A 17,387-nucleotide genomic window follows, 5' to 3' on the forward strand; every position below is an offset into this window, starting at 1 on the left:
GTATTTCTTTGACTCTGAATATGCAGTTTCCTTCAGAGAAATCTGTGCTTTAACAATTCAAAGCTTCTTTCTTAAGTAGCTAATGAGAATAAAATGTTCAAGTTACCTATTTAAAATTGTTTAAAAATAAGGCTTTCAAAGCCCTGGCCCAACGTGGATGTGCTCGTATGCAGGAGGGCAATGCTGCTCAGAATTTCACGTCACACCAGGAGACAAAACTCTTGCGCCAGAATAAAATCTACAAACACACGGCTTCTCTCAACTAGAAAGTCTTGTTATTAAATAGATTTTTAAAAAAAGGTCAACGTGCTTCCTCGTGTCCCTGATTTCAGTTCTTGGTGCAAGCCCTCTATCTCCCCTCAAATTGCTAGCAAAAAATCTGCTGGTCGCCAATCCTCCTGAGTAACACAGAATCAAAGGGAACAAGAGCACTTCATCTGGCAGATGTCTCTGGCTACTCCAGACGGTACCGGTTGGAGCTAGAACTCATTAAGGAGGTGAGTTGAGTCAGGGTGGCAATTAGAAAGGTTCAAAGAATAAGTAGGAGCTAGAATGTAACGCTTTATGTGAATCGCTTTAGTCTTCACATAAAGCAATAGTATTTCATGATCTACAAGTACCGGTACATACATTATTTCGTTAAAAGAGATCTGACATTAAAATGCTATGTGGTGAGAAGAGCAGAGAAGACCCTTGACTTTCAAGATCAGAGCAGTCAGCAGGCGCCACAGTTCATCACTGATGCCCTATCATTGTTCTTTCTACTACGCTATGACGCAGTCTGCATCAGAAGAATAAAACTTTATGAAAATAAAAAGATCTCCGAAGTTCATGTGAAATAAACAAAACTCAATCCTTTGTTCTCATGGAACGACTCTGCTCCTACAGGGCGAAGCAGGATTCCAGCCCCAGTGATTTACAGCTGTCTTATCAGAAAATGGTCGTTAGCCAATTCAGGGGACCCAAAGAAACTCGGAGAAAATTCTCACCAATTCCTATTACTGTGCGGACTGAGCACCGATTATTCACCTGAGTCAGAGGACAGGTGGATGAAGCAATGCTTATTATTCATTTTATAGCTGCAGAGTATGGGTTCTTCTTTACGTGCAATTTTTGAAATTCATACTGAATTCTATTGCCACTTTGAAATGACATTAAAAGACAGATAAAAGCACACCTCAGTATTTCATTCTCCACATGAGCCATATCAAATTCAAATCTGAATTGCACTCTAGGAAACAAATAGAGAATGCATTCCTTCTGAGAGGTATTACCTTTCTTTTAACAAATTTGTCCCAGTAGTTGTTGGGAAATGACCTAAAAAATATAAAAGCATAAAAGTAAAATAACATCATTTAAAAAAATGATAAATAACAATATGTTGTTTGGAATAAGCAAAATACTTCATATGTAAACACATATTGTTTCATTCACAAAAATTATAATCAATTTTGTCCCACCTTATCCCATAATTTTCCTATATCAGAGGTACATTAAATATTATGTAAGCGTTAATATATCAATACATACATGCAAATCACAAAAAGACTCCGGGCTAATATTTTAACGGGGAAGAATATGAGCATATTTATTAATAAGTAGCTTGTATTTATTTACATGCTGACACATGTCATTTGTAACATGTCAAATGACATACGTTTCTCTGTCAATTATCTTTAAAAATTAAGGTATCTAAAAATCTGTCATTTTTTTTCTTATAAAGTTAAAAAATCTCATTCCCACGTTATCCTCGAGGAAACTGACCGTGGCACCTGTACTAATATGGACTTCACTTAAAGGGACAGATCTCATTTGACTTAGTATTAACAGCTAGAGTTGACAAATACAACATTGAGCATTTAGAGTAAACATTTTTTTTAAATTTTTTTTATTAAAAAAAAATTTTTTTTTTAATGTTTATTTATTTTTGAGACAGAGAGAGACAGAGCATGAACGGGGGAGGGGCAGAGAGAGAGGGAGACACAGAATCGGAAGCAGGCTCCAGGCTCTGAGCCATCAGCCCAGAGCCCGACACGGGGCTCGAACTCGCGGACCGCGAGATCGTGACCTGAGCTGAAGTCGGACGCTTAACCGACTGAGCCACCCAGGCGCCCCTAGAGTAAACATTTTTAATGCACAAACACATCATCCCCATTTGAAAACTCAGAGCTTATTAGCAATTTTAACTTCTTAAGAACAAGCAAAGCTGATCACAATAAAAAGATATTTCACACTTGACACACTTGGCTAGTAGAAACTACTCAAAAAATAGTGTATCACTAATACCTGTAGTGGTGGCAAGTTCTACTTTTGTGATGGGTTGACCTGGAACAACTGCTAGGAGTCTGGGTCTTGATCTCACAAGGGTAAATAATTAATGTATAGAAAAAGCATTTGTCTCCCTGCCTTATATTTTACATGTCATAACGTTTGACTAGTTTTATGCTGGGCTGCTTTATGGTACCAACTGAAAGTTTACAACTTAGATACACTGAAAGTATGAAATTCAATATTTTTGCCTTCAATGCTACAACTCTTTCCTTAATGAATCATTTTTGCCTCGTCTGGTCTTTTGGATGAGATAACCCCACACTGCAGGTTATGCCCCTCTAGCTACACACTTCTCTGAACATTGAGTAATGGATGTTAAGTTCCATCAGGGCTGTGGAAATGGACCCAAAGCCATTTTTGATTAAGGAATTGGGAACACAGATGGGAAAAAAATTGACAGCATCCATTAAGAGGCTGACAGTGCTTAGTCTTTTGATTTTCTTGGCCGAAAATATAACTATTATTCACCTCTGCTAAACTTTTGACAAATCTGCAGGAACTCCAGCAAAGTTGGTTTTTTTTTGTTTGTTTTTTGTCTTGAAATTTTTGAGCACAGTAATGTCTCATATAATTCTTTACTTACTGTGTGTTGATTACGAGTCTATCCCACTGGCCTTTAATATCATCTTCTGAAGGCTGTTCTGTAATATAAAGCCCATCAAATTCCAATTTTCGAGCTACTTCCTTTTCTCGCTTAAAAATAACCAATGGGACCTACATTTGAAAAAAATAAACACGTTAAAATTAGTTTAGATTTACTGGCATCTCCTGTGGTCGCTATCTTTACAAAACAGCTTCTGGAAAAAGAAGTATTTCCCATGTTACTTCCAGGAAGGTAAAATTGAGTGAAAATGAATTGGTTGTATTTAGGCAGAAAGAAACATCTAGAGGTTTAGGAAAAAAAGAAGATAGAATAGATATAGTTTATAATCATATGTTTTTAAACACATAGAAGTTCACAGATAACTACACTGAAGAAATCATTTTTATGTATTAAAGAGAAAAAGATGTATTATATCTTTTATTATGATATACTTAACATACATCTTTATATATGTGAAACATGAACGGATACAATAAAATACAGCAATGTTACTAATGTTCCAAAATGCATGCTTCTAAAAAGTGCAGTGTTATTTGAGAAATCTCTTTAATTATTCCACACTCAGCATGCCCATATGCTATTTTGAAATAAATTTTAATTCCAGCATCAGCAAAAATCTTTGTCAGCTAGCCAAAATGTTTCCAGAACATATTGGCTCTCTTTTCATATGGACAGATTTTACAGAAGGCACGGATACAAAAAAGAGGCAGACGTTCTAGAAAAATCCAAGAATACTTTCCCTGTCCCCTCTTAGTAACACAAAGGAAAGACAGGGAAGGGAAAAGAATTTCTGAAGAAAATTTTACAGTCTAGTCTTTCACCCTGGGCTCTGGCTTTTCAAAAGTCTTCTAGAAGCTTCACAATCTGAGGTAGGAGATAATGAAATAAAGGCATTACCAAGAAAAGGTGTCTCGCTAGGAAAAAATAAAGAGGTTTGCAAAGGTAATGGGCAGCCCTAGGCATTAGGAGACTATCTTGAGTTCTGTTCACCAAGTTATATTATTCTCTTGGTATTATTCTCTTGGTATATTATTCTCTTGGTGGGGATAGAGCTGCATTATTCTCTGGGTGAAGGGTGACAAACTGTGGTCTTTCTGCCATTGATGGCATTAGGTAGGTGCCTAATGACTCATAGGTTCCATATGATGTATTATATAACTCTAAAACAGTGGAGCATTGCTAGGAGACATGGTAGGTTATTTCTACCATGGGGCCAAGTTTTGATGAAACGGGTCATTATGTAAATAATTGCCAATATGTGACAGGGAGCTATAACAAGACAGCCCGGGGCCACAGGCCCTTCCCAGGACAGCCTGCAGTCAACGACTGGTCAACATGGAGCTCTGAAGGCCAGGCTCCAGTCCCCCAGCCCTGCAGGGGCATCCCAGCATCAGGGACTGAGGCTTGTGTGTGTGGCCTGTTGTATCTGAACCACAGCCCCACTTTGTCTTCTGTTCCACCCTGCTTCTTCTCCTTGCCCCACGGGTGTTGATTCGTGGAACATTCCCTAATAATCTCTGTGCAGGAAATTCCCATCTCAGAGTTTGCTCCCCCAGGAGTCCAACCTGCAAAAGACATGCGCAAACACGGACACACACAGGTACCTTGGTGCCTTACTATCTTACTTTCAAGCAGTAGTAGCCGATGATGCAGAAGAAAGAAATGACCGTGTGAAGAATGGCTAAGATCCGCAGCGTGGGCTCCATGTAGCCGCTGCTCTCCTCCAGGACGTAGTGAACCGCGATGATTCTAGGCGAGCCACTGTCCAGGCTGCTAACTTTGGCATTTCCACTTGAACTGCGAGTGGGGGGCTCCTTTCCTTCAACCACAGAAGAAGTGGAGACCTGATTCAAACCATTTAAAGTAGAGTCAGTTCACTCCCTCTAAGGGACCGGCACACACAAGAAACAATGGAAACCCAGCCTTCTCAGCAGAGAGCCAGATATGAGGCTCAGGTACCGTGAAAAGACTAAAAGCAAAGGCTAAAAATAAAAAGATAGCTTTTCAGAAGCTGATGGCCTATAACGAGCACACCCTTTAAAACACCTCCTAATCTGAGCAAGAGTTACGAGGAGTCTAATGCATGCAGGAGAAAAATCAGATGGCTAGGCTGCCTTCTCAGGTACCAAATGAATTTAATGTAATGAGGGTGTGCCACACCCAGATATGGTACCAAGGGGGGTACGCAGCCAAATCAGGCTAGGGACACTGGGTGAACCCTGTACTACATCAAACACTCTTTAGTTGAGGTATTTCCCACTTAGTTTGGAGGAACAAGTCTGCTCCTGCCTTACTAGACCGTCAGTGATGTGCCTGAGCTCTAGGTTTTTTCCTTTCATCAAAACATATCTCGAAAGAGATTTACATGTGCTCATTGGCGAATGTGTGAATTCTGCACACGCAATCCAACCCATCTGTGGTTTCGTACTGGTTCCTGAAACGTAAAGATGTACCTACCTTATAAAAGAGCAAGATGAAATTGATTGCAAACGCGACGAATAAGGCTAACATTCTCATGTTGTAAAAGTTGCGAGCAAAATAGTTCTGAAAAAAACGATGGAAATTAAGGTCACTGAATGAAGAGATTGACACGTGCAGACGATTTAAAGCATTCATTCATCTGCCCCAAACTACTTCTTGAGAGCCTACTCTGCATCCAGTAACGTTCTTGGAGCTGTAGACGCAACAGTGAGGGAGTACGTTTGGGCCACCACGGAGGAGGTACACATCCGCAGATGAAAGACAAAACAAAATCTAATTTCAGAGGATGCTAAATGCTATGAAGAAAAATCCATCAGGTTACAGGCTTGGGGAACACTCTGGTTGCACTGTGCTGGCAGTCACTAAATCACATGGCTTCAGGGAAGGTGGATGTGGTGGAGGTTATGGTTTGAGGACAGGGAGCAGTGGGCCAAAGGCATTTATTAGAAAATATGAACACGCTCAGGCAAGCAAAGAAAACATACTTGCGGGGCTGACTCGTCCCCTGATTGCCACCCAAGGAGAGGTCGGTGAATGTTTACTGGGCCTGAATGATTAGGGTCTCACAATATATCAATAACAATATTCATTGTAAAACATCTTACTAGAAGTTTCTGTTGATATGCGATGATTTTCTTCCAGAATGCCGACTCGGGAACTTCTGGCTCTCCGTATCTGTGTGTGTGGAGCTGCCTCAACTTCTGTTTACCCTTATCTTCTTTGGCTTTTTCTTCTTTTTCTCCATCTTCTCCCCTGTGAACACAAATGAATGAAATACAAGCCATCCAGGAGCTACAGATATAAACAGGTTTTGTGCCAAATTATGGAAATGGATATTTAAATCATGGCATCGCTTGGGGCACCTGGGTGGCTCAGTCTGTTGAGCGTCTGACTTCGATTCAGGTCATGATCTCGCAGCTTGTGGGTTCAAGCCCCGTGTTGGGCTCCGTGCTGACGGCTCGGAGCATGGAGCCTGCTTCGGATTCTGTGTCTCCCTCTCTCTCTGCCCCTGACCCACTCACATTCTGTCTCTCTCTCAAAAATAAATAAACATTAAAAAAAAAATTTAAATCACAGCACTGCTGTTGAAAACTAGTTTCTCTTCCAGTGCATTATAATATCCAGAATTTTAGAATGAGGGGTTGGATTCCTTGCCTATCATAGGCTCCCATTGACGGATCATTCTGTGACATTCAAATCTAAAGGGATGTTTGTTCAGCATCGTTCTTCATCAGGGAAATACAAACCAAAACCACAGTGAGATACCACCTCACATGGGTCAGAGTGGCTAAAATAACAACTCAGGAAACAATAGATGTTGGCAAGGATGTGGAGAAAGGGGAACCCGCTTGCACTGTTGGTGGGAATGCAAACTGGTGCAGCCGCTCTGGAAAACAGTGTGGAGGTTCTTCAAAAAATTAAAAACAGATCTACCCTATGACCCAGCAGTAGCATTACTGGGAATTTATCCAAAGGATACAGGAGTGCTAATTCATTCGGGCACGTGTACCCCAAGGCTTATAGCAGCACAATCAACAATAGTCAAATTGTGGAAAGAGCCCAAATGTCCATCAACTGATGAATGGATGAAGAAGATATGGTGCGTGTGTGTGTATGGAACACTGCTTGGTATTCCAGGATAACGGGATACTACTCGGGCAGTGAAAAAGAATGAAATCTTGCCATTTGCAACAATGTGGTCAGAACTGGAGGGTATTATGCTACCTGAAACAAACTAGTTAGAGAAAGACAGGTATCATATGATTTCACTCACATGTGGAATTTGAGAAACTGAACAGAAGACCATAGGGGAAGGGAAGGAAAAATAAGTTACAAACAGAGAGGGAGACAAACCACAAGAGACTCTTAAAGACAGAGAACAAACTGAGGGTTGTGGGGGTGGAGGGCTGAGAGAGTAGGGGAGGTGGGTGATGGGCATTGAGGAGGGCACCTGTTGGGATGAGCACTGGGTGTTGTATGTAAGTGATGAATCATGGGCGTCTACTCCTGAAGCCAAGACTAGGCTGTATGGTAGCTAACTTGACAATAAATTAAAAAATAAATAAATACAGGGCATCTTACAGGTCTGAAGTGTCTTTACGGCTCTATGTACCACATTCCCTTCCAAATGTGCAATAAAAACATTTAACTGAAAACAGAATGACAATGAAGATACTTTTTTTTTTTGGCTGTGACTTCCCAATAACCTTATTTTTAAATTGTGATTTTAATGTTCAGTTTTAACACCGACCAGCCATTAGGACTTACAATCAGAGGCATATATGCATTTGGCGGTTCACGTACATAAAGCATGTCAACATATTAATGATGGAATCAGAAGTACTGAAATTTGATAGTCTACCCCCTCTAGGTGCAAAATACCAATCCTTCATGAAAGCATATTTATGGGTAGTCATATAAACATATATACGTATCGTCACATATACATAACCCCAACCTGGATGACATATATCTAACATTATTTTTTTATTTATTTATTTTTTTTTTTTTAAATTTTTTTTAACGTTTATTTATTTTTGAGACAGAGAGAGACAGAGCATGAACGGGGGAGGCGCAGAGAGAGGGAGACACAGAATCTGAAACAGGCTCCAGGCTCTGAGCTGTCAGCACAGAGCCCGACGCGGGGCTCGAACCCACCGACCGCGAGATCGTGACCTGAGCCGAAGTCGGACGCTTAACCGACGGAGCCACCCAGGTGCCCCTCTAACATTATTTTTAACGTGAAAGAATTGCCACAGAAACGGCGGTTGTGACGTTACATTTCACTGGAACAAATCATCTACGTGGCCGTTTTTATAACCGACCCAACTGTGCGGGCTTCTTCGACAATGAACAGAGGTGACTGTAAGGAAGAGCCCACGAAAACACGCCAAAGAAAACAACGGAGGGGAAAGGAAAAATGCTGTGTGAGCATAGTAGCACTTAGAGGTACTTAAAATTTACTTCGTTGATTTTTAAAAGTGTGCCTATGAAATTATTTAAACTGGGTGAAAGCTAGAGGTTTCCATGATTAACAGAGGTTTCCATGATTAACAGAAAGCCAGTGTCATGGGGAAGTGACCCATTTTTAGGGCTCCACACCCAGCTCTTTCTTTCTTACCGCCACAAAGGCAACTGCGCCCCGCAGCAGGAGTGTGGGTAAAACTGAAGACTTCTGGGCTCCACACCAGACATGCTGAATCAGAATCCCTGTGGATCTTTGTTTCTAACAAACTCGCCACTGTGCATGTGGCTCTGGGGCTACGCTTTGGGGGGATGGTCACTCCTGGGATTTGGGCAATGGCATTCAGAACGCTTGTCTCCTCCCTGGCTCATAAGGACAGAAGTCCTGCCTGATTCTGAGCACAGAACTGCAGCACTGAGTGACCTTGAGGAGAGCATCCCATGGAATCACTGGAGCCATTTCCGCTGAAAGGGAAATGCACAAACAGAATCCTCATGGAACAAGGAGGAAGAAATGGAGTGGCAGCTGGGGGGGGGGGGTCCTCCCCCCAGAGCTTCACCTCAAGAATGGCAGACTTCATCAGGGAGCAAGACAGACTGTGTCCCCCAAAGAGAGGGAGAGTGCAGGTAAATCAGACTTACTGAAACAAAGGCACATATACAGAAATTACACATACTCGGCCTTTTCAGGTTCAGATTTGCTTTCTTCTTTCTCCTCCTTTTCTTCCTCTTTCACCTTCTGTTCCTTGAATGGGCCAAGGGGGAGAAGGAAATCGGGGTTACACATCACCTCTGAGTGAGTTAAGGGAACCCCGTGACCCCGTGACAAATCACAACCTACCAAGGATACCCTCTTGCCTTCACGGAGATGAAGGTGCCAGGCACGCCCTTCATTCTGGTCTAAACTCTCGCCCCTTCTTCTTCACTCACACCTCCCACATCCACCTACTCGATCCTTACTCACCCTTCAAGGCAAACTTAAGTGCCCCCTCTTAAGTTGCACTGAGCTACTCCAAACCAAAGTGATGTTTCCGTTTTGTCAACATACACGACCTCTACTATCTAGTGCCCGCACCATTTAACACTTCATAATTTCCTAGTTCCTTCATGACTGTTGGTTATATCTTCCTAATAAACTCTTTCAGGCAATTTGAAAGCAATGACCACATCCTCTATCTCCTTTAATGTCCTATGATACCCAGCGGCATTAGGCACCTGGTAAAGACTCATAAAATATCTGTGGATGGAATGACTGCCCAGCTGACTCCTGTCACTAGGGTGAGGACTTGAGCTTACGCCCTAACAGTTTAAGATAATTCAGTAATTTGCCAAGTATCATCATAAGGCAAGCTTTGCCTACCAAGAGCCATTTCCCTTTGGAAACCCAACTCACGTATTTACCACCACTCTGGCACTAGCACGAAAACTGATGTAGACTTCATTGATCATGCCTAGAGAAGTCCAGAGAGTCGATTACCTGAAATTTTTCTTGCACGTCAGGGATAGGGACCGGGTTGCTCATTAGATCGCTGAGGCCTGCGTTTGGATTATGAGGAATAAGTTTGTACTGTCCTCCTTCTCTCTTCAGATCCAAGCCAAATATGTCCGAAAGAAGGTCGCTTTCCTCTGTCAGTTCCTTCAGGTCTGTCAGATCTTCCGAGGGCAGGGCGGCCTCCATGGGCCTCCTGTCCCCCTCTTCTCCATCCCCTCTCACCTCATCCTGAGTGGGGTCTGGCATGTTGGCTAAGAGCTCTGCCACTCGGATCTTTTTTGCTCCTTCTACTAGGCTCCCGCCAAGCAGCAGGCTGCAAATGATGCGGAAGAAGCCTCTGGAAACGCTGGCCACAAAGTGCAGGAGGCTCATGAAAATACTCCAGTAGGACGAAAAGGCGGCCGTGACCATATCCTTCATCGTCATCTTCTTCACCTTTTTCATCTGTTTCTTCAGGCTCTTCAGGCTGAGCATTCTCATGAGGGTCAAGATATTATACCTGAGAGCAAACAGGGCCGACTTGACCGTCACGATGGAAAAGAAACCCATTCTGGGCCCCTGCTCTTCTGGCTTCTCCTTCTCACTCTCTTCTTTATTCGCTGACCTCTCATTCAAATCCGACTCTGAGATCTGCGCTGCCAGCTGCATTTCGAATATGGTGTCCTCACAGAAGTTGACAAAAAGTTCCATTTTCTCCTTTTCTCCCCCTTCGTTGACCACGTCAAATATGAACTGCCTTTTGGACTCCTTGACCTGGGGCTTCTCCCACTGGGTTCGGCTGGACTCACTGATTTCAAAATACACCCTCTCGATGCGTTTGGCACTTCCCATGATCTCGATGCGGCCCAGAAAGGGCTGGAAGTAATTCAGCACGCTCTCTGCCAACTCCAGGAAAGTCTGCAGTCGCGTGTCATTGGGCATGTGCTCCGAAAGGTTGGTCAGAAGAACGGCCACGTTGAAGCCGATGTCCTTTGCGGGCTCGTGAAACCTTTTGACAAACTCTTCATAGTCCAGGGTTTCGTTTTCATCCGTCTCTGCACAGGACAGAAGAAACTCGGTTTCTGATTGCGTGTAGTGTTTATGGCTCTCCATCGCTTTATGGAAGTCCCTCTTGGAAATGACTCCCTTGCCGTCAGGGTCGTATTCTTTAAATGTGTCAGAAGAGGTCAAATCCTTTAGTTTTAAGAACATGTCAAAAAACTTGAGAATCATCTCCACGTTGTTGGAAGACTCCACAAGCATATCGACCATCTGTTTGCCAATGGTTCCATTGACAACATTACCTGGTGGTAAAGAATGGCACGTGTTCAGAATGAACATTACTGATAAAACCAGTGTCTGGACAGGAAATGACCATAGAAGCCTCAAATGACATCTGAATCAAGGACGCCTCCTTGGTTATCATCTACCACATGAAGTCTCAGGAAACGATGGATAGTTATTTGTAAACCCTACTTTAAAAGAGTGATTACATAAACACGTCAAAACCATATTTACAAAGTAGTCAGACTAACGGGAGTAAATCAAGATTTGAAAAAAAGCTGGGTTTTTTTCCCCTCAAATTGATCGAGGAGGCAATATATTTTAGGATAGAGAAAATGGGGGAAACATTTATATCCTAAAGCCAGAAACTGAAGTCCAGTTTCATGTTAATAATAAAAATGAGCATTTGGACAGCATTTTAGGACCGAAGAATCACTATTCATAGAAAATATGTGATTTAATGTTCATATGTTTGTGAGGCAGATACTTTTTTTTTTTTATTTAAAAAAAAATTTTTTTTAACGTTTATTTATTTTTGAGACAGAGAGAGACAGAGCATGAACAGGGGAGGGGCAGAGAGAGAGGGAGACACAGAATCTGAAACAGGCTCCAGGCTCTGAGCGGTCAGCACAGAGCCCGATGCGGGGCTCGAACTCACGGACCGCGAGATCGTGACCTGAGCTGAAGTCGGATGCTTAACCAACCAAGCCACCCAGGCGCCCCGGCAGATACTTTTTATTAATTCTGATTTTACTATTGAGGAAACTGAGGTTTAGCAAGGCTAAATGAATGTGCCCGTTGTGACATGATTATTGAGGGTGAGTGCCAGGACATCAACGTGATCCTCTGAAAGCAAATTATATGCTCTTTCTGATTTACAATGTAAAGCATCTCCCGGCATTTCTTCATGGTCGAGAATATTTATTGTAGGAAAATGGAAGATCATTGATAAGCGTGAGAAAATTAGATATTATCCTAAATTACAGAGTCACAGAAAGCTTTTATCCATTGAACAGAATGTGCTATGTAGCATAAAGACAGACATCAGAAAAAAGACACGTGGTGAGGTCTTTTTGCGCAGCAATAAACACCGTGGTCGAGAACGTGGGCTCAGGAACCACACCGTTAGGTTGGAATCCAGGCTCATCTCCAAGCTGAGCAATGTGGGCAGATTTCTTAGCCTCTCTGTGCCTTGGTTTCCTCATCTGCCAAACAGTGGTAATACTACCAAAGCCATAACCTTGGTATTAGGATTAAATGAGCAGCTGGTATATTAAAGTGGGTGAATTTGGGGCATCTGGGTGGATCAGTCGGTTAAGCACCTGACTTCGGTTCAGGTCATGGCCTCACAGTTAATGGGTTCAAGCCCCATGTTGGGCTCTGTGCTGACAGCTCAGAGCCTGGAGCCTGCTTCGGATTCTGTGTCCCCCTCTCTCTCCCCCTCCCCTGCTCACATTCTGTGCGTCTTTCTCTGCTTCAAAAATAAACATTAACAAAATTTTTTAAAGTTTATTATAATGGTGATTTTAAGTTGTCACGGATGCAGTCACAGCTGCTCCTGCAGTTATGAGTGTCGTTACTATTTTCTAGACTAAAATGTGATATGAAGTCATGGTAAAAGAGTCCTGTGCTCAGAGGGCATACAGTGGCTGGCACGTAAGCGTTTCTGCAAATGTGGCATCTTTGAAGTCCTAGCACAAGGCACACCTCCTGCCTCAGTTAATCAAAGTGCAGTTATGCAAAGCACAGTGGACTAAGAAACAGGGAGAGAAAAATTAGGAGGGGTTCAAGAAGAAAGGGGAGGTAGCAACAGCAAACGTGTTTTAGGTGGGTTTGGTCATTTTCACGTGATTTCACCAATTTTGCCCATCGGTCTCTTGGTACCCCCGTGTCACAGAGGAAGGAACTTGAAAACGGAGACGGAACCAGTGCTAGCAAGGGTCACACTGCCAGCAAGCGGGAAAGCGGGGACTTGAACGCAAGCTCTCGAGCACCACGTTTACTGCCTGACCCAGAAGAGACATGGGGCAGGAAAGCAAGACAAGTTGGAAAGAGAGAAGAGAACGAGAGCTGATACAGGCATGCCGTGGGAGAACAGGACTGCCGCCAGCAGCCACCGTGGGGGATGGTGTCCTCTCTTCTTCTCTTATAGGCCATGAAGGACCCACGGGAGTCACCATGCAGCCAGCTCAAGGCAGTGGTTTATACTGTCGGGCTTTATCCACATGCCTGTAATGCCCAATGATTACAAACCAATGGACAAAACAAATAACGTCTTCATATATACTATGTCTGGAGAGCGTGTTCTTTAGGATACCACTAGGAAATGACAAGTGTCCCTGTAAGTTACCACTGGTTTCATCTCCCAGCTATAGAAGCTGAGATATGCAAGATATCTCTTAAAAAATAACCTTGAGAAAACAGTAATAAAGCCAGCAATAAATCCAAGGTATCCGTCACATCTGAGCGTTGATATTTTATGCTTTGCAGTACGCTGACTCCATAAGCAAGCACATACTGATCCTTGAAATCGAAGGCTAATGGGAACTTGAAAATGTAAATCAAAACTACCTTCTAGCATGGACAGCAACATGACCACCATATCCTTCTGAAGATCCATTAATTCTTTTAATAGCTCGATTTGACTGGAATCCTGAAAATATTAATATATGTTATATTAACATATAACATATAATACATGGCATATAATACATAATGTGTACATTGCATTTTAGATAATATGAGAAGACTATGTAGCAAGAACACTGTACTTGTTCTCACAAAAAGAAGTGCTTTGCCAATTGTAAACACTTTTCAGAAGTGTAGAACTAAAGAAAGGTCAAGCATAAATATGCAGCGTATTGTAAACAGATACAACTGTAAATTGTAAAATTGTAAACGGATATAGTTCAGAATTAGTACTTACTACTGATTCTATCTCATTTTATTAAAGTATGTGTGAGGACAACAAACGAGTCTAACATGGGCACAGAAGGACGAAAGCAGCAGCGGGTTCTCCAGGGCCAGGGAAGACTCAGGCGCCTCTGGGCATTAGACAGGTTTCATTTACTTGAAGGCTGTACTCGTCTTTCTTTCCTCCTAACTTATTACACAGAAATGCTATATGTTTTATAAAAATTAACTTATTCTGGAGAAACACGCCTAACAGTGATAGGGACATAAATTTATTTTATATAAATCTAACAAAAATGTACTCAAGTACCACCTACAGGAATAATGTATAATGTATCTTATTTACCAATTTTAGTAAACTCCTTGATATTTCTCTGGTTAAGGTTTTCCGGGTTTTTCCTTTGTTTATGTTTGCCTTTGATTTTTCACCACGGAAAATTCTTTTACAAAGGTATGCTGTGTCCAAACAACACAGAACATACTTATGTTGACATTACAACATTATGGGTCATCAAATTTTACTTTTAAACTATGCCTTGTTTCCTTGTAAAAGATTATACAAGGTATCGTTTTGATCATTTAGATTTTGCTCTACATAAGGTTATTTCCTTCTACATAGTGTCCCCTTGACTAGGTCTACAAACTGAACAACTACTAGGTAGCACCAGACGTTAATAAAGTGATGGAAATACACCAGAACGAGAACTCTCTTCTGAGTGTATAAATTTGGTTCCTGCTGGTTTCCTTTACTTACTAAAGTGATTAGATGAAAGAATCACGTTATTCCCTTATATATGGGGAAGTCACCAATAACCAGCTGTTGACAAAACTCTAGCCAAGCTTCTCTGAATCCTCTTCCCAACTAGACTCCAAACTTGAGCTTTGAAGACCTGAACAAAACCCTAATAGGGGTTAGCTGGCTCAAGGCCGCATCCCTAGCATGACCCTAGCCCACCTTAGATGGCCTGCCTGGAAAAACTCAAGGCTGCCAAAAAAAACTCCTGTCTGTGCCAGCTGACACCCGGGGGCAGGGTCTCCTCTCCCAGTATCTGTGTGAGGGCAACTGCCAGCCTGCAGACAAGCTGGCCCCATCGCGTCTGTACCGATCAACCCTTTGTAATTTCTCCCTTACAGCCTCTACTGACCTTCTGCCTACTCCCTCATTCTCCCTTAAGAATACCCAGTCACCTCCATACAAATCCAAGTGGAGCTCAGTTCACGCTGGACTCTTTTCCCTACTGCGATAGTTATTTCTGATTAAAACCTGCCCTCATTGCTTCAACCAGTGCCTGGCTTTGTTGCTCTTTGACAATACGCTCCTGCTTATAGGCCGCGGTGGAGGGGGGCGGGGGGCAAGCCCAAGTGTCCTCACTTCACTGGAGGAAAGGGAGCTGGCACACACTAACAGGACACACGAATGTCTTCTGGTCTTAACTCCATCATTCTTTCCTCCCCCTGACACCTGCGAACACCCACACCCAGACAGGTACATCAGATCTCAGGACAGATCATCAAAGTTCACCCTATCAAAGGGACACATTTACTCAAGATTTATATCGAGAATTTTTCCATTCGTGTATCTCTTAGCTTCGAATGAAATAGATACAGTAGTGAGGAAATAATATGCTGATATTTTCAATATGCACTCCCAAGTTAACATTAAAACACAGGTGGACAATCTGTCTATTCTTTATGTGCTTGTCCTCAGATACTTTTTCTCTTTGACTTTCATGAAGTTAAATGTCCTGTTAATGAATGAACGTCATCTGTTGAGAACAGCTGCTTGTTAATGACTCAGCAAGGAAACTGTCTCTCTTTCACCAGGGATTTGCAGATTACAAATCCTTTTTCAATTACCTGGAGGAAGGAGGAAAATTCTAGTGAGTAATCACCAAGAAGTGGGTCTATGAAGGATTGTAAAATAGACAGTGTTTGGGAACGATTCTATTTCTCCATTATAGTCAACTCCTTAATATCTTTTGTTCTCAAATTTGAATAATGGCTCCCATATATTTTCAGCTTACATAAAATTATTCTATTGAAAACTTTTTTTTAAAATATGGAGTGAAAGGTATATAAAGAAGTGACCTAAGAAAGATCATATTCAAACAAAGGAAAGCAGGTTGAGTATACAGATGACTACCGTCCCTTGCGCGTTGGGATGGGGAAGAGAGTTTACCTGAGACAGCTTCATCTGCATGTGGGCGAATACGTGAAGGAAGCCCACAACTGCGTCCCATAGCCTGCTGTGGGCCAAGCTCTGCTGATTCCCAGTGCAAGGACCCTGGACCGGAGACAGACACACAGTGATCATCCCCAGGTAACCGAACTGCCAAATCAACTTTACAACAATAGGGAGGAACGAAATTAACTTAGCGTTTACATATCACCAACATGGTATCTGGAAAAATAGGAACCCAAATGAAAGATCGACAGTGGTGATAATGGCAGAGTACCCTCAGGGGGTAAGTATATTCTCCTTTGAGATGTTTAGTGTAATAAATCCAAAGACAGTTCCTCAAAGACATTCATGTTCTGTTTCTGCATGCACAATAAAATAGAGACAAAAAAAAAAAAAGAATGATGAATTCTTTCATTTTTGTCTGGCTTTTAGTTTCTTTGACTTAGAGGAAGAGGGTAAGGTCCAGGTCTTTGGGTTATTAGATGAAAGCAATCAGACTTACTACCTGGTGTGAAAAGGGTCTGCGATTCAGCTTCAGATAAGAGGCAATTATTTCTTATCGCTAAATAGTAACCTGGACAAAGCATCCCCATTGAGGAAAACTCCTCTTCAATGCTTTCGTAAGTGTATGGCTATTTTACCAATTGCACAACCACTGAGATTTTAAAAGATTATTAGTTGATCATTACATTCGCCAACCCGGAATCCAGGGCAAGTGGAGCCTAACTTTGCTGTCTTAGCTCATACTTCGGAAGTGATCTTCATGGGATACTAGGGGGCACGTGTTGTAGCAGGCACAAAGCTTGAATGGAGACAGTTTCTATTTTTATTTCCAAAGAAAGATTCTACAATCACCAAGTTTTGCAAACATACCTACATCAACCAGGGAAATAAATAACAGGGATTTTGTCTATTTCTTAAAAATTTTTTTCACATTTATTTATTTATTTATTTATTTATTTATTTATTTATTTTCCAGAGACAGAGAGACAGAACTCAAGCAGGGGAGGGGCAGAGAGAGAGGGAAACACAGAATCTGAAGCAGGCTCCAGGCTCTGAGCTGTCAGTGTAGAGCTCAACTCGGGCCTCAAACTCACAAACTGTGAGATCATGACGTGAGCTGAAGTCGGACGCTGAACTGACTGGGCCACCCAGGT

At 42.1% G+C, this 17,387-nt stretch overlaps 1 protein-coding gene across 1 annotated transcript in view; it reads right to left on the reverse strand.

Annotated features, from left to right (window-relative positions):
• RYR2 (ryanodine receptor 2) overlaps positions 1 to 17,387 on the reverse strand; it is a 753,483-nt gene that overhangs the window by 27,287 nt on the left and 708,809 nt on the right. The window contains exons 88-96 of the mRNA XM_042960054.1: positions 16,228 to 16,332; positions 13,707 to 13,788; positions 9,858 to 11,155; positions 9,058 to 9,125; positions 6,022 to 6,169; positions 5,393 to 5,479; positions 4,561 to 4,779; positions 2,915 to 3,045; positions 1,275 to 1,317 (exon numbers count right to left, since the gene is read on the reverse strand). Of these exons, the coding sequence (XP_042815988.1) occupies positions 1,275 to 1,317; positions 2,915 to 3,045; positions 4,561 to 4,779; positions 5,393 to 5,479; positions 6,022 to 6,169; positions 9,058 to 9,125; positions 9,858 to 11,155; positions 13,707 to 13,788; positions 16,228 to 16,332 (2,181 nt within the window). The remainder of the gene's footprint in view (positions 1 to 1,274; positions 1,318 to 2,914; positions 3,046 to 4,560; positions 4,780 to 5,392; positions 5,480 to 6,021; positions 6,170 to 9,057; positions 9,126 to 9,857; positions 11,156 to 13,706; positions 13,789 to 16,227; positions 16,333 to 17,387) is intronic.

The sequence above is a fragment of the Panthera tigris genome, chromosome D2 (genome assembly GCF_018350195.1).
Source record: "Panthera tigris isolate Pti1 chromosome D2, P.tigris_Pti1_mat1.1, whole genome shotgun sequence".
Taxonomy (NCBI): Eukaryota; Metazoa; Chordata; class Mammalia; order Carnivora; family Felidae; genus Panthera; species Panthera tigris.